The sequence below is a fragment of the Haemaphysalis longicornis genome, unplaced genomic scaffold, assembly GCF_048455015.1.
Source record: "Haemaphysalis longicornis isolate Haplotype H1 unplaced genomic scaffold, Haemaphysalis longicornis Haplotype H1 scaffold_1, whole genome shotgun sequence".
NCBI lineage: Eukaryota > Metazoa > Arthropoda > Arachnida > Ixodida > Ixodidae > Haemaphysalis > Haemaphysalis longicornis.
Genome location: NW_027526203.1, coordinates 422,601,953 through 422,622,470, shown reverse-complemented (window position 1 = coordinate 422,622,470; position 20,518 = coordinate 422,601,953). Strand labels below are relative to the sequence as shown.

At 45.1% G+C, this 20,518-nt stretch overlaps 2 protein-coding genes across 3 annotated transcripts in view; one reads left to right on the top strand and one right to left on the bottom strand.

The window, feature by feature from the left end:
- The window catches only part of LOC144155652 (uncharacterized), a 38,235-nt gene extending 26,807 nt beyond the window's left edge, over window positions 1-11,428 (bottom strand). The window contains exons 1-5 of one of the 2 annotated variants that reach the window (XM_077687232.1): window positions 10,932-11,428; window positions 10,628-10,846; window positions 7,388-7,537; window positions 4,405-4,488; window positions 756-887 (exon numbers count right to left, since the gene is read on the bottom strand). In XM_077687232.1, the coding sequence (XP_077543358.1) occupies window positions 756-887; window positions 4,405-4,488; window positions 7,388-7,537; window positions 10,628-10,846; window positions 10,932-11,030 (684 nt within the window). In that variant the 5' untranslated portion in view covers window positions 11,031-11,428. The remainder of the gene's footprint in view (window positions 1-755; window positions 888-4,404; window positions 4,489-7,387; window positions 7,538-10,627; window positions 10,847-10,931) is intronic. The other variant, XM_077687231.1, reaches the window with a different exon arrangement.
- A 3,063-nt stretch (window positions 11,429-14,491) lies between these two features.
- LOC144155651 (uncharacterized) overlaps window positions 14,492-20,518 on the top strand; it is a 45,181-nt gene continuing 39,154 nt past the window's right edge. The window contains exons 1-2 of the mRNA XM_077687230.1: window positions 14,492-14,872; window positions 16,883-17,064. Coding sequence (XP_077543356.1) covers window positions 16,903-17,064 — 162 coding nt within the window. The 5' untranslated portion in view covers window positions 14,492-14,872; window positions 16,883-16,902. The remainder of the gene's footprint in view (window positions 14,873-16,882; window positions 17,065-20,518) is intronic.

Here is a 20,518-nt window from a genome sequence, read left to right as displayed (position 1 = left end):
GTTGAAAAGAATGGTGCATTTGTAGTGCACAGGGGGGAAAATACAAAATTTTGATTGCCACCATGAGAAGTGCAATTGTACTGGTTTTAACACTCTTGCGTGAGAGCAAACCGAGAAGAGCTAACAGTCAGGTGCATTGGTTTTTCAACTTCCGTAACCCATGGAGTGAACCAGGCAGACATGAGGAACACGAAGAACAGAAGATGGCTGATACAGCAAGTCTGAATGCAAAAGTGTGAATGCAAAAACGGCCACGTGAGCTTAATATAAAGATAATCTGCATTGTGGTTGGCTCATTGGATAGCTCAAGTTACCCCGAACTGACAGTTCCCCTCCTGCACACATGCTTGGTGTGCCTGTTTGTGTCTCGAAATGTATCAAAATTTCCTCGGCAGTTTACATTAGCTGCAACTACTAGTCTACTGTTGTTACATGAAAAGGGGAACAGCTGGTCTTATCACTCAGCTCTTGTCCTGGTGGGCTTACACTGTGACACACATTGTTGGAGCTCTATCAGTTAAGAAAAAGTAAGCTCAAGATCGGTTTGGTCCACTGTTTTGCATTTTATTTTTGTTTCTAATCACAGCCTTTAGGAACCACAACAGGTGATAAGTAATCTCATCAAAGACTTGTTCATGAGGCAATGGCCGCCTCAGTGACTCCTTTAGAGTCACTGAATAAGCTGCAGTCACCTAGACTGCAGCTTATTCAGTGACTCTAGTTGAGTGCACAACGCCAACTGGATACGTGCTCACCTCCCAGTTTCCTGTTGTTCGAGCCACCTTGACGATGGACAACAGTGAGTGGAGATCATGGTCAAGGTTCTCGTTGCGGCTCTTGAGACGGCTGTTTTCTTCGCTTAGCGCCTCGACCACGCACCGTGCACCCTGCACATGCATAAGACACCGCCAGTTTTATGAAGCTTCCTCCACAGCAAAACATTTTAAAACAACCAATCAATGTTGTTTCGTCCCCTTTGTGCCCCTTGTGCAGTGTGCCTGGTGATATTGATCACTACCTTATGAACTGCTCCAAAACCAGCCTTGAGGGGACAAATTTATTCCGTGATCTCCAGAAGCTAGGAGTGCCCCATGCTACATCAGAGGACATTATTTTTCCTAGGGACCACTGGATTGTGCGAAGAGAGATGTCTCATCTTCTGCTGGGATTTTTGCAGTCCACAGGACTAAGTGAGGTGTGGTGACACAGGACTAAGTGAGGTGTGGTGATTTTACGTGTCTCGGATATAATATTGGGGACGATTGGGCAGAGCAATCGCCTGCAGGTATGCAGAGCGCAGGTTGCCTCATCCAATAATAGATACTAGTACTACTACTACTACTACTACTTTAAACAACGCCTACTCAAGGTCTATCACCATACAACCACAAACTAAACACATTTCAAAGCCTCTGATGCATGTTATGACAAACTGAGCTGCTTTTCAGTCTCAGTCTGGATAGCAAGCGGCACAAAAAAATGACAAGTTTCAGTAGCAAAACTGTCAGGTTTATCATTAATTCATGAGCAAGTGGTGCACGACTGCAACAAATGATATAATGAAATCAAGGGCAGGTGCACTGAGCCACCCAGCCCTTATACTTTTCTCACTCAAACAATACCTGCAGTAAAAAACGTTCCCGCTACATGAAACGCATATTAAAGGGCCATGAAGACAACATGCAACCTTGCTTTGTGAAAAAAAAATTGGACTTTTCTACCTCACTAGAATTTTGTTTGGCAGGAAACAAAGCTTCCATAACGGAAAAATTTGCATTTAAAGAGGACAGATTTGGAATTATCCGCTCACTTCCCTATTTGCACTGAAAGTCTCCATGATGTACCGGGTGCACGAGGTATTTGAGAACAGAACATTGGCGTCAGGCACAATAGAATATCTCCAGCAGAATCAGACATATTTTCCCCAAACTTTGCGAAGTACTTCTCTCATGCTTTATTTCCATAACTACTCAATGAATCCGTCATCGGCAGCAATAAGCGATTCGATTCGGCTTCGCAAATGCCCGCATGCACGGATCAAGTGGTCGTTAGAGATGTTGGCCATTAAATGAGAAATGGCGGCCTTCAGCGAGTCTTTTGTATTATGCGGCCCTTTGTTGGCCTCTTTTTCAACGACGCCCCAGACATAGTCATTAGGCGGATTTAAATCTGGAGAACTAGGAGGCCACAAATTGGGAGGAACGGGGTCACAGAAGTTGTCAGCAAGCCACGATTGGGTGATGCAGGTGGTGTGGGCAGGAGCTGACTTTTGCTGAAAGACATATGGTCTTCCTTTTGAAACACCCTCTACCCATGGCTTCCCAATGCTGGCAAGCACATCCACGTAACCGGCAGCATTAACGCGGAGTCCTGCAAACAAGTGTGGCGTCACGACGTCACCCCTCACTGCGGACAACGGATAACACCACCGCCGGAGAAATTAGAGTTCTGATGATGTCTGACTGCTGAATGTGCTTTATTGTTTTCGCCACAGATGCCAGGTCACTGCTACAACACATCAGCTCTGACCGAACGTTGTGAACGAAAGACTTCACTACTTTTAGAAAGGTGGATATTTCCATGTCGCTGTGGTGCGTGGCCAGGGCAGCGAGGACTGCATGGGGTTTCATTTCCTGCTTCAACTTGCACTCTTCCATCTTTGAACAAACTGTGCAGTATGACTGATAAGGAGTCGACGAACAAGAAGTGGTACGCCTAGATATATAAGATGAGGCTTCTGGTGTCGATGGCTTTAGGGAATAGCGTTCTCAAATACCTCGCGCACCCGGTATTCAGGTAAAGAAGACAAAAATGGGTGGACAGTTTGACAACTACATGTAAATGGATACAGTATTGACGGAACAGAAAATTAGGCCGTCACCATTTTACCTTGAAAAACCTCGCAGAGCATTTCACCAGTGTACTAGTGTTCCCATGCGGTCCGTATTTATTTCAGATGCTGAAACTTAAGCTCATGTTTATACTCGCCTGGAACTGGACAACCTAAGCACCACTGAACTCTCAGTGCTTCAATGAGAAAAATAGGGACGACATTTCTTTCGATCCTGAAGTCTGCACACTTACAAGAGCTGCACAGAAATGGGCCCACATACTCGTCTTCATGGGTTTCCACCGCAAAGTTACTGTCACCTTTCCATAAGTTTTCGCATCATAGTAATTTGTTAAGTGCCTTACCACTTACAAAATAGTACCCTTTTGAATTTCATGCAAGCACAGTCACCTTAAAAGAGATGGAAGCTTAAAATTCTAAAAAATTTGCTTTTGTTTTTAACGGCATCAGCAAATCCCTAGTCAGCCCGGTGGCATCTCTCAGTAGGTTTGCAAAAATGCCTCAAGGCATCGCTATGCTATCTATGCTACTCCTAATTAACTTGCCCAGCTAAATTCAGCTAGAATTAAACTTGACACATTTTTTAATCCACCATCACAATCCTTTGACAGAAGCAAGGTTGTATGCTGTCTTCATGGTCTATTTAAGGCATTCGCTTTTGCAAGCAATGCACAAGCAATGCCAAAGAGTTACTGCCGCCTTCCAAATGAGGACATGTTATATACACCCAACAGAGGACTCCCTGTTCTAGCATGCAAGCTACACACAAAATCTGCAAAAGAACAGAAGTGCTGGAAGCATATTGTGAGTGGCAGGGAGGAGGACGGTAAGAGAATGCTACAAAAAGGCTTAGGCCCCTTACAGCTCCTCTTACACCTCTGCCAAAATGCAGTTCACAGTCATAACTGCAGCAGATGTGCACTTAAACATACCAGCGTGTGCTCAAGGCGACTTTCTCACAGGCAGCGCCAATCGCAGGGCTCCAGTTACAGGAGCCCGCGACCATATCATATCGTGTTCCGCGCCTGTGCTCTATGGCGTAAGGGGTTTGTTGAATAAACACAACACCTAAGCCCCAAATACCAATTGCTGTGGTCGCTATGTTTGTTTCTTGCCCAATAAGTGAGACCATAATAATGCCTGTAGCAGATTGTAATAAATAAATGCATAAACAAGCTTGCACACCATAGTTCTATAAAAGAGACAGTCACAATTAATGGGACACTTGAGAGTTTCAAACATTCCCTGCAATCATGAATTAAGTATGTACACAACTTTTCAAGTTTTTTCCCGGCTAATCCACGGATCTCTCTTTTTTTCCACAAGAGTACCTTTCACCTCTCCCTTCCTCCCCCCCATGTCGACTGCGATAACCCACAGGTAGGTCCTCTGCCTCTTGCTTAGCAGATGCATATGAGTGCATGCAGCTGTAGGCATGAGTCCAACAAGCCCTTTTCAGTCTCTTTAGCAGGGCTGTCGGCAGTACGTGGGCCCTTTACTAAAAGGGGCGGACAAAAGGCGCAAGGAAAAAGGTCAGGAGAACACACACGTACGAGGACAGCTTGCTCAGCAAGGCACTTCTGATTGACCAGGTCCAGCAGGACCTCGCCCCAGTCGCTGATCTTGTGCACGGCATCCTAAAAATGACCAATAACATAAGTGAATGCATTGTTTTATGAACTCAAAGATGAAAACAATAAGCACTTGATAACCACACAATAAAGCCCGTAAATGAAATTCAGTACTCTGCCTGAACACTGAATGCTTTCAAGCACAGCGTTGCAAAACAACGAATGAAAGACTGGCCCTTGAACCAAGTCACCTCACAACATGTTTTATTAACTCCATTCCTTCTTACCTTATCAATACATGAAAATACGTATAATGGATACAAACATTTGACGCTACTTGTTAGGAGTAGCATCATGTGAATCTTGGTCTTAATTAGTACCACATATTCTAGGCGATTTTTTTTTTTTTTTCAAGTTTTGACCTGAACACACATTGACCTAAAATTAAATTTTCCAGACAATTCGCAGGCACTAAATCTGGAAACACAGAAGGGATGGGAAACTAACAGCGTCATCCAAAACCTCTAGTGGTGATTTTTCAATGCATCTACACTTGTACTGGCCCACTGTCTGTATTGTTCTCAATTGGCTTGAGTTAGGCCATGAGGGTCCACTAACCTAGTCGCATGGCTGCATGTATAAGGAAGAACTCACTGAAATTGACATTGCGATGAAAGGGCACACACACACGCACGTAACCCTATGAGGTCGGCAACCAAATTTTGACCAGTGCCTGGCATGAAAGGCAAGGAAGAGAAGTCAGCAAAACAGTCTCCTATTGAGACGTGGGACTCTGACATTTTCATGCCTGTAACTCAACCGCAACATTGCACTGAAGTGCACGGTCCAGAAAACTAAAACTGAGGCATGGGAATCAATTACAGAATGGGCACTCCTTCATTGCTACCTAGTACTGATTGATTGATGTGGGGTTTAACGTGCCGATGCAACGGAGGCGATGAGGCACACCGTAGTGGAGGGCTCCGGATTAATTTTGACCACCTGGGGATCTTCAACGTGCGCCGAAATCTTGTACACACGGGCGTTTTTGCTTTTCGCCTCCATCGAAAAGCGGCTGCGGCGGCCGGGAATCGAACCCGCGACCTCGTGCTCAGCAGCGCAACACCTTAGCCACTGAGCCACCGCGGCGTGTCTACCTAGTACTGCACTCACTGAGGAACGAGGCATTATTTGCGAGTGTGTGTGTGCTCGTATGTGCGCGCACATTCGAGAAGAAGGGGATGTTATAAAAGAACTTCGTGTTCGTATCATTACCACTAGAGCAACCAATTTTTCATTCTTATAAAACCAGTTAATATTCCGCTTGAAATTTTTTACAAAGAAGGAAATTTAAGTTATGTTCAAACAAAAAAAACTGTAATGATCAAGTCCTTTAAATGTACCATCTATGACCCCTCTCTCACCGGCTATACAGCTTTTACGTTGGGAATGAAACAGACTAGAGTCATTTCGTTTATCAGCTGGCACCATGTTGTCATGTCAGTCGTCAGGGCCCAGAACACTACAAAGACAACAGGCAACTTTGCTTTATTCAAAAGATTAGGTAGGTATTTCACACCTCACTAAAATATTGTTTGGTGAAAAATGCTTCTTGTATTCAGACAAATTTGCAATTTAAAAAAAAAAATTATTCGCCAAAATTTTCTTGTAACGTATATTAGGGAGCAGACAAACACGGATGGTCAAGGAATGCAGTTTGGCAGGAATAGTGAGTCAGCCCACATAAAAACAAAGGTGAAAATGTATAGGTGTTTGCAGCTGGGATGCGTAGAGTTGTGGACACACCACAATTGAAAGTTTCGCCCGCTATGACATGGTGCACTCAAGTTACTTTTGTTTTTTTGCATCTTACTGTGTTTATGTGCATTTTCTATGTGTATTTTTGGTATTTTAGCTGCAGCAGCTACCAATGCCAGCATAACTGCATTTTTGCAAAGTTGCACTGTGCAGTTGGACTACAGGCATCCAACCTAGTGAAAACCTCACGGAGCGTTTCATTTCTGTAATGGTGTGGCAGTGGTAACCATGCTTGTTTCAGACGATGAACCCCAAGCTCAGGTTTACATTTCACTAGAAGTGAATAACTAGAACTCTACTAAACACTGAATATTTAATGAGGAAATGGGCAAATCTAGTTCCTAATATTTCTTTCAGTTTTGAGTGTGCATGGTCAGTGTAGAGAAAGCGGTGCTTAAAGATAAACTGGAGCAAAAATTTCAGCCTGTTGAAAACCCTATTTACTATAATCTGGCTAAAAAGGCAGGAAGGTAAAAAATTTGACACCTAAAAATTATGCAAGACACCAGCGAAAACTGGCGATTTTGAAAATGATACTGATAAAAGTGCAGCCATTATGACCAGGCAGAGGTTGCGTTGCAGCCGGCCCAATAAGTGGTGCAAGCAAGCCCTACTGGCAAGCCGCTCATGTCGAAGAATGCACGACATCTCGGTGCGTATGAACAGCCACGCTGCGAAAGTGCATGGAGCGGAGCTCACTGGTTCTCTGCCCACATGGATGGCCGGTAAATCAGGCTGGCTGGGATGTCACTTCTGCTACATGGCTGCTTGCACACTACACTGGCAGTGTCGTCTGCTACCGAGCTATGTTAAAAAAACAGAGCTGCCAGTTGTGCCCAAGTTGCTTTGGTAGCACCTACTGCACTCTCGGAATAAATTTGGAGGTGAAATTTTGCTGCAGGCCACACAGAGATCTGAGGAAATTGCTGGATATAGTGATCAGGTGGACATTTTGTGTGCACATCAAAGCCGTGATCAAGCCTACCTGGTGAGTATAATAAATGGCTTGTACAAAATGGGAGCCCCACTGACAGCAGAGCTGGAGTGGACAGAGTGAGCGATTCGAGGTGACAATGCTCAAAGGTTTAGTACAAGCAGGCATGCACTAATGACCTCAAGGGGTGTTTTACGCATGAGCATGCATTACCCGTGTGGTGACAGCAGTCTCTCTAAGACGCTGTTGCAACAGGTCTGCTCTCTTCTCGGCCTCCGTTCCAATGTCACCCAGACACTTCAGCAGCAACCGATTCTGGTCCAGCAGGTAAGCAATTACAGCCTTCAAAGAGTCAGTGAAATCCTGGAGGTGAAACACAACAAACACTCATCAGGTGACATGGCCACCAGTACAGTGCCAAAGTGGAAAAAGGCTACTGTGCAGTGAAAATCCAAGTGTAGCAGGTTCTTGCAGTTGTGACTTCATAGCATAATTTCTTCATGAACCTCATGCTGAATGCAAGATTCTCCACATATACAGTAAACTTGGGCTCAACAAAAGATGAAATTAAACATCGCGCGGAGCAGGCGTCAGCAGCAATGGTCGGAGTATAGGAAAAAAGAGGGAGTGACTGCATGGCGACACTCACATTCAAAAATTTTTTTTTAAATGGTTGGCACGGTCTTTGACAGGCCCCATCAGAGTGCATTGAGTTTGAACATAAGCAAAATAACCAGGTGCGTCGTTTTTAATGCACGCCACTTCGCCGCCTCAAAAGAGTAGCACCAAGACGCAATTGGAGCAGACGAATAGCGTGATCAAATGAAACCTGTTTTTGCCAGATCACATAAACAGGCACGCAAGGAGCTGGATGATGTTAAACTTTCAGTGATAAGCACACACCGCAGTACAAGCGAGCAAGCGTTTATTGTTCTCGCTTGTCTGGCTGGGGTTGAACACTATTCAAGGCATGGCTGGTGTGATAAGCAATCCGTCCAAGGTGGACCGGTGGTGGTGATCCTGTCCCTAGCCACTGAAGGGCATCAACCAGTCGAGATTCATTGCAGAATGCAGGCTGCCCATGGTGACAAACATGTCAAAGACGGCCAGTGAGTATACTACATGGAGCCATTAAACCTGGCATGGTTTCTTCTGGTGTGATTCTGTTGCATGACAATGCAAGGTGTGTTTGGTCACCACGAGACTTTCCCTTGTTTGGACCCTTAAAGAAACTTTTAAAAAGACTACAATTCTGCTTTATGCAAACATCACGGATGTAACTTAATGCACTACCATCATCCTTTTTCGCAGACAATATCTGCCACCTGCCCAGGCAGTGGGGCCTATGACTGAGTGCATTTAGCGCCTTCAAAGAAAATCTGGTGTCTCTTGCATCCTTGTAATATTGCTTCATTTAGTTCTACCGCACCTGCTGATACACCTTTTTGTTTGTCTGAATAAAGTCATGTGAAGGGGTTTCACATTTGATCACGCTTTGTACTTTGAGTAAGAAGCAAGAACTTTGAGCAGCTTACTGACAACCAATAAAATTTGGTTAGTTTGGATAGGTTAGCCCCTAATAAGATGTTCACTGGCTCATGAGTGCCACAACAAACGGCACACAAAAAAATACATACAAGGAAACACACACAAAAAAACATTGCTCAATTGTTTTTTTCTTCATTTAATGCTTGAGTTATGCCAAACAAAAACGCTATTTACACATGATGTACCATACGATGCATTTTCAGCAATTTGAAGCCACAAAACTCTGCATCTTTTCCAGCATGGAACAGAAGTTCAGGGCATTGCTACAGGCTTTACAGTCAGTGTTTGATATGGGAGAGGGGGGCTGTTTTCAAACACAGCCAGAGAAGGGGGAAATCGTGATTGTGGCCAGAAGACTATTCTGACTGGCTTAATTAAAAATTTGTCAGACAGTTCTGACATTCAATTTCTCTCATTTGTAAACGAGGAGCACATGAAAAATCTTACAGCCAGTCTGAGCTGCAGACAAGACTTCCAACTCTTATTAACCATTTTCATAATACCGGTTATGTCGAAAACAGCCCATATGCTCCTACCCTGCACAGGAACTCTCAGCACAATGTACCATCAGAGCAACTCAGCGACACTGTTAAAACTTCCGACACTCGCGTAGTGCGTGCAATGTGAAATTCTCCACACCAAAATAGCCTCTTTTCTAGTTGGGAATTCCTGTCTGCCATGCCAAAACCCACTGCAGAAGCATGTTAACTGAACAAAGAGGGACGGTGCGTCAAGTTCCCCGTTTTGATGGGTATATTAACGAATACTCCTGCTCCAAGCTGAGATGAATCGATACGTCTGCGGCATCCTCTGCTTCACAAGGGTGCCTTTCCAGCTTGGGAAAACCGGTAAATGCACGGGCTTATGCTTCCTGAGCCAATAACAAGTAGGACGCTTCTTTTGGCACCTGCTGTACTGAGTATATAGCTACGGCGTTGTGGTACTAAGCACAAGATTACGGGTTCCAATGAAGCTGCAGCCTTTGTAAATAACCAAAGCACCTGTGTGTCAAGGTCTGAGTGCGTGTCAAAAAATCCCGAGGCATTCAAAATTATTCTGTGGATCTCTAATGCCACACATGTACCTCATAGCCCAGCTAGTATAGCTTTGGCATGCAAGTTTTATAACAATTTCATTCACGTTTTGGTGTCACTGTAGCAATGTGCCTGACACAGCACCCTGGCACTGTACTGGTAGCTCGGCGCTTAAATTACCATGCTTCAGTTGTGAAAGTCTAGCGCCGTCCTAGTTCTTGGGACCTCTGCTCCAGAGGTTTTTGTAAGTGTTTAATTTCACAGAAGCAGGCCTTTTTTATTGACCCCTCAAAAAAAGCCTGGCCAACTTCTGGCTACAATTATTAAGACCAACTCGATGAACACCAGACTGTCCAAAACTGCCCGGGACCAGCTCCGCCTTTTTATATTAATTTTTTATAATTCCTACTACAAGCTTAGTCCTGGATTGCCCGCGAACTCTTCCGGACTGACAAATCGAAGAGACGACCTGCGTGGTGCCAAAGCACCCTCGCGCAAATCCGGGAACGTGGTGCCTTAAGTTAAAAGTCGAACGTCGAATCGCGGGCACCGGTACATGCACTGCGCACGCGCAGAGCTACGGCGTGACATCGCAAAGCTGGTCCGGTAGTACGCGATGCCACGCGCTCTCGTATACGCCGCGCTGTCAGAAATCAACACGCGTTAGCAGCGTGAGAATCATGGTTTCTATATATGTCAAGTTGGTCCCATAGAACGCGAGGTCACACGTTCCACATGAACATAGAGATCGATCATTTCAACAGCCCAAAAATAATGACTGCACTTTGTGCTTCACTTCACTGCAATCACAGGCCGAGTTGCACGAGTTGTGAATTGGAGCTAGCAAGCACGTCAGCTATGCGAACGGTACCTGACAGTCTTTCAAGGAGGATGTCGCATCCAAGATCTTGCTCAGGAACTCTGTTTCAACATGGTCCGTGAACTTGGTCATCACACCAACCATTGACTGAACCGCACTAGCTTTCGGAGGAGCAACGTCACAGCCCGCAGACTGCTTCGTCTCTGAAGACAGCAGCGAGGAAGTGAAGTCCATAGTCGTGAGTATAGAGTGTATGTCACTCAATTCCGTCTGCAACAAGGCGTACAGCTCATTAATCGCTGAGAAAATAAATTTAGAAGAAAACCGTACAATGCTTATTTGCTGTAGCGCTCACCTCCGACACCTCCGGTACATTCTGGACTGAAGACGCAGACTCGTCCGGTTGAGCCTGGGATTGATTCTCCGAAATCGCCGCAGCACGGGCCTCGTTCATTAGCGATCTGGTTCCAAAATGGCGATGAACGATTGAAGAACACTATTCAATAGGTCCTAAACACGCTGGCCTGCTGCCATATTTTTCTGCAGTTCGTCGCGCTGCTAGCGGCCTGCAGCGTTGCGGTTGGAGGCAAGGTCGTTGTCGTCGTCTGCTAGCAACCTCCGTACGCGTGGCCCGCGTGCGTGGACGTCAGCAGTCGCACTCCCTCCCCCTTCCACCCTCATTGTGATTACTTAAATTACTGGTTTTTTTAGAATGGTGTAGTGTTCAAGTACATGCAAAATCAAATACGAGAATTCAAAAAAGTAAAATTATACTGCAGTGCAGCAAGCCATCAGCAAGCCCAGGCTGGGGACACGCAGGAGACACCTGGCGCGCTGTAGTGAAAAGTTACTGACTTGTACCACAGAACAGGGAGGATTTTAGAGAAGCAAAGGTCTAGCTTTGCCTGTAGTGCCAGAAAAAGCGTAGTGGCGGCAGGGCTCGCAAGCTTGGACGTTCCCTGGTTTCCCTATAGGCGGCGTAAAAATCGACGCCCCACGTGACCAACCTATAGCGCTGTTTTCGACCATCAAGTCCACCAGACGACGCAAGCGAAAGGTTACTTTTGGTATAGAATACAAAACATTCATTCCGTGACTCAAAGAGCTGTCAAAGAGCCCACACAGTTCGCTTACAATGTGTTATTTAAAAATATTATTAACAAGTTCCACATCAAACATCCGTTGAGCAAAAATGTGCGCAACTTTTTACGAACAGCCGACTGGTGCACCACCTCGTTTCTGAATTCGCAACCACAAAGCCGCCAATTCAAATTGAAACCGCTGCAACGGCCCACCGTTTCTACGTGCGCGGAGCATTAGTTTCGTGACTGTTATTGCTGTTATGTGCTTTTGCGTCCATCCGCTGTTGAGAGGACTGGCAAAACACGGTAATTGAGTGCTTGTTGAGTGACAAATGTGGGAAATTCCGCATCGGAAGACAGCTGTCGAGGCCAGAATATTTGATTCTTCCAACAGAAGGTGAGTGTTATGCACTCCGCTAGAAAGACGTTGCAAACGAAACCGTTGTCGCCGTCAATACCTCATTCGTGCCCTTCGTTCGAAATCTTAGCGCAAGTGAACGAGTTGTTATGGCAAAAAAATAAAGTCATGAAAGCGACGTACAATTGCAGCGATCGAAATGAAATGATGTCCTGGCCTCTGTAAACTTGCGGATGTCAATAAACGATTTGTTCTCACTTGCTGCTCACTGTGGTCTGTGCCAGTCGAGGCCATCTGGTCACCTGGCGTAACATCACTTCACTAGCGCGGCGCAAGTAAACACGCGACCAGCGTGCCAGCCAGGAACCAGCAGGAGCAGCCACGGCCGGACTCGACGCCCCTTTCGCGCGCGGGAGGAGGAGAGTCGAGTCCGGCCGTGGAGCAGCGAGCCGGCGGCCGCCGTGCGAGGGCAGCCATGTTATTAAGGACCTCAAGCGGCCTGTGCAAAAAGCATCCGCCATGTTTACAAAGCCGTGTTTACAGCGCCATCAAGCGGGCGTACTGGGTAGTTCACGACGCCGCCACTACGCTTTTTCTGGCACTACAGGCAAAGCTAGACCTTTGCTTCTCTAAAATCCTCCCTGTTCTGTGGTGGCGGCGTCGTGAACTACCCAGTACGCCCGCTTGATGGCGCTGTAAACACGGCTTTGTAAACATGGCGGATGCTTTTTGCACAGGCCGCTTGAGCTCCTTAATAACATGGCTGCCCTCGCACGGCGGCCGCCGGTTCGTTGCTCCACGGCCGGACTCGACTCTCCTCCTCCCGCGCGCGAAAGGGGCGTCGAGTCCGGCCGTGGCTGCTCCTGCTGGCTCCTGGCTGGCACGCTGGTCGCGTGTTTACTTGCGCCGCGCTAGTGAAGTGATGTTACGCCAGGTGACCAGATGGCCTCGACTGGCACAGACCACAGTGAGCAGCAAGTGAGAACAAATCGTTTATTGACATCCGCAAGTTTACAGAGGCCAGGACATCATTTCATTTCGATCGCTGCAATTGTACGTCGCTTTCGTGACAACATTTTTTTTTGCCATAACAACTCGTTCACTTGCGCTAAGATTTCGAACGAAGGGCACAAATGAAGTATTGACGGCGACAACGGTTTCCTTTGCACCGTCTTTCTAGCGGAGTGCATAACACTCACCTTCTGTTTGAAGAATCGAATATTCTGGCCTCGACAGCTGCCTTCCGATGCGGAATTTCCCACATTTGTCATTCCACAAGCACTCAATTCTCGTGTTTTGCCAGTCCTCTCAACAACTGATGGACGCAAAAGCACATAACAGCAATAACAGTCACGAAACCGGTGCTCCGCGCACATTGAAACGGTCGGCCGTTGCAGCGGTTTCAATTTGAATTGGCGGCTTTGTGGTTGCGAATTCAGAAACAAGGTGGTGCACCAGTCGGCTGTTCGTAAAAAGTTGCGTACATTTTTGCTCAACAGATGTTTGATGCGGAACTTGTTAATAGTATTTTTAAATAACACATTGTAAGCGAACTGTGTGGGCTCTTTGAGTCACGGAATGAATGTTTTGTATTCTATACCAAAAGTAACATTTTGCCTGCGCCGTCTGGTGGGCTTGATGGTCGAAAACAGCGCTTTAGGTTGGTCAAGGTTGGTCACGTGGGGCGTCGATTTTACGCCGCCTATAGGGAAGACAGGGAACGTCCAAGCTTGCGAGCCCTGCTTGTACTCTTGCAGAAGCAGAATACATCAGCACCTAATTTAGTCCTAGAGATAATTTCTCACTCTACAAAATTTAGGTCAGTGTAGTAGTGACCATCGAAAGGACAACGGCTACGCCTGGCTACGCTACGGATTAAAAAGAAAATCACTGATTTCTGAGTGGACTACCACAGCGCAGCGCAAATCGAACAGACAGACATTGAACTTTATTAAGACCGGAAGGTTTAACCTAGAGCTTATTTAGTGGCTCTAGTTTAACCTAGCGGCCGGGACAGCGCAAATTGAAGCCAAAATAACCTCAATTTCTTCTTAGTTTCACTGCCTACTATTCGCGCTTTCGTTTTATTTGAGCGCCCTCTTCCTTGCTAATCCCCGGTCCATGCCCCGGTCAGATCATACCGCGGGCGCGTTCTTTTTGAAGTCGGATACAAATCCCCATTTTTTGACCGGCGAAACGAGTCATCACAAGGGAAACGCGCTCCCTATTTTCCCTGGGAGTTCTGCCACAGTTATGTCGTAGCTTGACGTGCCGTGCATCTTTAGCGATGCATTCGACAAATACTGCAAATAATATAATGCTTAGAAAATTTGTTCGTCTTAGTCCGCTCAGGTGAGGAAATCGCACGCTGCTGAATAAAGTTCCAGCGGGTCCGGTCGTATGTCTAGCTCCTTTCCCCGTACATTCCGTAACAGTCTCCGCGCGTTTGTTTCGAGGGCGCTGTGCTTGCTTCAAGTGCATCGGTGCTGATCGTTTGCCCGTTACGATACGACGCGAGTCGGGGCAGGCACGCATGAGGCTGAAGAAAAACCGCCGAAACTTCCGAAACAAAAGCATGGGCGCCTGACGTCACGTGTGTAAAAATACTCCGAAGGAAGAGCCACGAAGAGCGCCCCAAACGACGGTTGAACCGAAGCAGCTAGCAGCACGGTAGTCTGCCTAACAGCAAGCTGAAGAACGCATAAAATGACCGAAAAAACGTGTGCGAAGAGGCGAACGACCGGACCTTGGCGGGTGAACCACTAGACGGAGACGGGATACGAGATACGGCGCAGCAACTGCATTTTGGTCTCCCGAGCAACTTGCAAGATACCAATGCCTGCCTGCTGAAAATCGGTGAATATAGTTACTCTTCCGCAAAAGCTATTGAACTGGCGATCCGCTAAATCCTTTTTGTTGGAGATATTGCATGAAAGCGTGTTCGAAAAAATATATATTAGTTAGGCATTAGGGATGGGCTGCGGAATCAGCCCATCGGCGCTAGCACTGGGAAGCAAAGGTTGAATATAACCTTGTCAGGGTATCGGTATCGCGTCGCATTGGCTCGCAGTCACGTTGGCCCTCACAGAAATATCGCTATCCTTTCAACTGCCCTTCGCTCTCTCGGCAACAGCCCCGCTACTTTTGACCCTTTTGACTTCCGGTAATAACGCCAACACCCGGAAATCCATTCCCGGAAATGTGGGGGGATAAACGGCGAAGTCATAATAAAAGTTTTTTTTTTTTACTACGATCTACGGGGAAGTGCGCATTTCATAGAGCTTCATATACTATAAAATCGATGAAGGGCTTTCTCGATTATCAATCCCGCGGACCGCCCCGCGAGATGTCAACTGTCCGCAAAGTAAAATCCTGCCTAAAAATTCGACTTGTGGGCTTTCCCTGTTGCCCAACTTGGCGGGAAAAAATAAACATAAGAAAAAAGCGGCGCTAGTTTCGCATGTAACAGCAGTACATATGCAGCCCAAAAAGAAAAACCTGAAAAAAAAATCATTCTGCAACATGCAATTGAGCTGTGCCCTAATAAAAATCGATGTGCTTTCTTCTAGCGCATGGTGCTAATACATGAAAATCCACTTTTAAAGTCAAGGGTGTGAGGGACGGGATCCATGTTCACGGGTAAAAAACAAGCATGTTGACCCCAAAGTCAGTAAGTATAGAAGTTCAAAGGTTAGGTGTCCCCGCAAGAGTCTTGAAAAGGTTAACGTTATAAGGCTGCGTGGAAAGCCAAAACACCAAACCATTTATACTGCTGACCCTGTGGTATAACGTCCCTGCAGTTACATTCTTGACAAACCACTGCACCTCCCATGGTCGAAATTTAGCAGCTCAGTGATTCATGCCGAGCGTGGAAATACATAGTACATTTGCTGTGTGGTGCATTTCTGTACTTCCTCAGCTTTTACAAATGTGTGTTTCAGCTGTGTATGCGTGCGGAGTGGGAATGTGACTGCATAAATTAACAGCAATTGCATCCATTCATAAGGGCATAAAAATTTGTCCGTCTTAAGGGCACAGGGCATGGCGAAATTTTTAAAAATATGACTTTTTTTTCTTCACAATTACTGAAGTTCATTTCCAATGCTCATTTTCTATGATCACACTTTTCTTAGAAAGTCGGATTTCTGGCTCAAAAGCAGTTTTTCCGTAAGCAAGTAGTAAGTGACCACATGCCATTTAACAAATGTGGAAAAAACGTGCAACAGCGACTTTGGATTTTTCTGGCTGAAAAATCAGCTATGCAATGGTTACTAAGCAATTTATTAATACAGCTGGTTCCGGAAAAGCGTTTTGATCTCGAACTGGACATTTTTTGTTGGAAAAATTAAATTACAATAAACACAAAGCACATTCTTAAGTTAGTTGGTTTAGGTACTACGGCTCAGTTTTCTTGTGTTTGTAGCATATCGTCCAGTGGTTCAAGTACTTACAGAGTGCGTGGCTTTCTATGCAGTCCCTAGGCATCATTTCAGGCTTTATGTAGGTGCAGGCAAAGAGTTGCTAGGCATGATGGCAATAGTTGTGGAACAGTTCAGGTTTTAGCAAAATAATTTAGGGCAGGCCCCCCAAGGGAGAAAATTTCTCCTAAGAAAACAACTAACATCCGGTTGAGGGGATGCCCATTCCATTCTACTTTTGCTGTCTCTCAGGTTTTGCAGATGCAGTCATGCAAAGACCATATATAGAGGCGACTTTGATTCGGGGGTGTCTCTCCACTCAAACCCTGCCCACAGTGTTGTTCCCTATATTTCTTGCCAACGTATTTACTGTGGTGGCATCGGCATCACATGTAGCTTTGTGGCGATGTTACAGAATGGCACGTGTATGCTTATTAACTTGATGCAGGGGCGGAATCCTCTGAGGTTATGTCTTTGAGGAGAGCACTTGGTGAAGATGATACTGGACCTCTACTGACGCTGGGAGACCGTGTGGTATGGTTGTTTGAGCACGGACCTGAACATGGCTGGGTTCGTTGGATTGGCCGGATTCCTGTTGTTTCACCAAATTGGGCTGTTGGTGTTGAATTTGTAAGTATTTGTGATTTTTTTTTCCTAGCTTCTAGAAGATAATGTTAGCAGTTTGAACCTTTCTAGCTGAATGTTTCACTCCTTGCTGTTAAAATTGGCTGCAACTTGTCTGTTTTACGTCTGATTTAAACCGACTTGGCACTCATGGCACCCTTGCACCACTGACATTTTTTTCTGCACTTCCTTTGGGGCACATGTGTTGCTTTTTACGTAGCTGCTATGCCATTGCTAAGTTGAATACCATGGAACTTGGAAAATATTGACGTCATCAATGTCAAATACTTGAATGTCAAAGTGACAGTGAACTTTCATCTTCCAGCTTTTTCCCTTTGCCCCTTCTCTTTTTTGTTGGACACAGGTAAAATCTTGTTGAAAATAGATAAAAACTTGTGTGTTTATTAAATGGAACCAAAAATAATCCTTGTGAATAAATTTTGCAGTAAGTTAAGTACCGCATGAACTTCACAAAAGTTACTGTAGTATCGCGGCTGCAGTGGTTGTTTTTCTGATGGAGGCAAAGCACGAAAATTCAAAATTTGTGTGTATGTTAAAGGTCTCCAGATCTAAATGAATTCATTCCCTTCTACTACAACACGCCCATGTGCAGCTTTGGAGCGTAACACCTCAATTTGAACTTTGAGATCATGATGGTTAAAATTTGCATGAGCTTTTCAAAAAGGAAGCCATGGCTTAGTTCTGCAGGGTCCCATTGCAGTGGTCATTGCCACTGGGCCCTTAATTAAGAAACCACTTGAGTTATGGGTAAGTGATAGGGAAAACGCCTTTAGCCCTTTGAGGGTCGATTTTTTTTACTGCTGATTTAAATTCTTCGGATGAATCTATTTCGAGAAAAAATTATCGTAATTTTTTTAGGGTAACAAAAGAAATCGTTTGTGTTGTTACATATATGTGGTTTATTCATGAGTAACACAAGAAAAATTCTAAATAAAAACGAGAGAGTAACAAGCCGGCACCTTTTGAGTGAATCAAAATCAGATAGACATCAGTTTCACGGGCGCAAAAAGCGGGAAGCGCCCAGAGGATGATACCAAAACCAGCCGCTGCGCGTGCGCGGCTGGATGCGGGAGTGATAGACGGTGCACCACCCATAAAATACAAAAAAAAAAAGGAGAAAAGAGCCTCATCAGTTTCGCAGGGGACCTTGGTCTGTGGCAGGCGCCAGAAGTGAGAGGCGCCCGGGTGCCCGGTGGGCGATACCCAGCGCCCCCTTGTTAGTAGATGTCGGCTTGCTTGGATGTCGGCTTGCTTGGACAGAAAAATGTGACGTCAGGTTGTCCACGAGCACCATGAGCGCCCGTACCTCTCAAGGCCGAAACCAAAAATGATGCCATGAATGGCGTCGTAATTCATAATCAGCAACATGCTGCGCACCAGTAACCCATACATCACATTTTACGGGTTGGTACGGACACATTGAACGAAAGAGACCTAAAGACACAATTTCGGTGCTCCTCTAAATGAAACAAGAGCAGTACGAAACATTGCAATGCATCAAGCCAATAAGTGCTGGGCTGAAATTTTTAATGTCAGGCTCATTGGCTCACCATCATTCTTAATCAGCATTTTGAGCGATGTCTGAAGGTCGAGAAACTCTGAAGAGATATCATGGGAATATGCAAGTTTACAACAGGAAGCTATAAGATGCATACAATGGGAAAGCACCAGTTTACATAAACGTTGTGTTGGCATGCTCTCTGATTTGAACCTTTTAATAAACTAAGTTGCTTTTTGTCACTAATGTCTCAGTATAAGTTGTTGAGATCACATTGAATAAATGAATGAAAGGCTTTATTGAAACAGGAGGCTAGTGGCCTTGGCTAAGGTATGGGGTAAAAGAAAGCGAATAAGGAGTTTTGAAGCACTGTGGTAGAGTAAAAGAGACACTTGAAAGTCTTCACGAAGTCCTTGTAATGTCTGTTAAGTAGGGTAGCACAATGAGCAGACACTTGATAGCCTTTTAAGTTTGTCACGCTTCATACAAACCAGTAAAGACCATTTGTGAGAGCATAGGTGACAATGTCTTCTGGTAAGGAGTAGTTACCCTGACCTGCTGTAGGGGGTCAGTTTCATTTTCCAGAGTGTTACGCTTGGATAAGATGTTGCCTGCCCAGCAGTAAGGCTGAACATGACCATACTAAATGAAAAATATCAGGAAAGGTATGGAAACTTTTAGTGTGGGGAGGTGCTGTCACGTAGCCATGCAAACAGGCTGCAGGATTTTTTAAGACCAATTGATTTGAGCGGCATAGAAATCAATAGCTAATTTAATGTATTTTCTTAAAGTTGAATAACAGAAAAAGCTGAAGTGAGATAACACAGCATGTAGTCATAGGTGGGCACAAGGGCTATTATTACCTGCTCCTTCTAAAGCCATCAGCTCATGTGCCAAAAGTAACCACGATGGAAGGTAACATTTCTCCACGACGTTCACACAGACAAAAAGAGTAAACCATGATGCAAACAAGTGTGCACTTTCCCTCTTATGAACTGTCAAAAACAGCTGTTTTGGTTGCCCACCACTTTTAGGGATGAAAAGGCACTGCACTGTGCTTTTTATGTTTACATTGATTTCAGATGAGATCGAACAAAGGGTGACTGGTCACGCTCTGCGATTTGTTTGAAGTTTTTTTACATCATTCCCCAATAATTTTAATGTCTAGGTTCACCATCATTTTCCCTGGAGAAAATTTTGCCTAACTGAAAAAGATCTTGGAATTCAACAAGGCAGACCCCCGCCGCTACGTGCTCCTGCACCTCGGCCAACTTTAGCGACGTCTATTTATGAGAATATTCATGAGGGACAATTGGTAAATTTTATGCTTAATTTATGCATGATGTACATTTCTCTAAAAAAATTAGTTGCTGATGAAAAATATAATTTTTTGTAATAAAATGTCAAATATGGCTCAGAGCCCAGTTTTTTTTCTAACTTTGTACCTAAATATAACGAAAAGTACTCAAGTTACAACCTTCAAAATTTAGCCAAGGGTGCTAATTACACATATGAACAAACACACCAAATAATAAAATTATATTAATACGTGGCAGCAAAACAAGGATAATACGAACGATGGTTAAGGAAAGGCACTAAAGTGTCTATTTGGGCATGCTGGTTTAACATGGTCAGGGGGAGACAGCGCAGCTGGCACACATACAAGAAGGATGAAGACGCACACGAGCGCTGTGTCCAGTCGTTTGGGTGTGTCCAGTCGTCTTCCTTCTTGTTCGTGTGCCAGCTGCGCTGTCTTCCCTTGATGGTTAAGGATGACAAGTGATCTATTTACACTATGTACATGGCGGTCACGACAGCGCCCAGTCAGGTTGCGTGCTGCCCACTCCTTCGGCGTCGTTTGCAATGTCGTCCTTTTTCTTCTCAGAACAATATTTATTAAGGTTAAGATGCAATGGGCACGCAAGTTTGAAGAAAAAATGG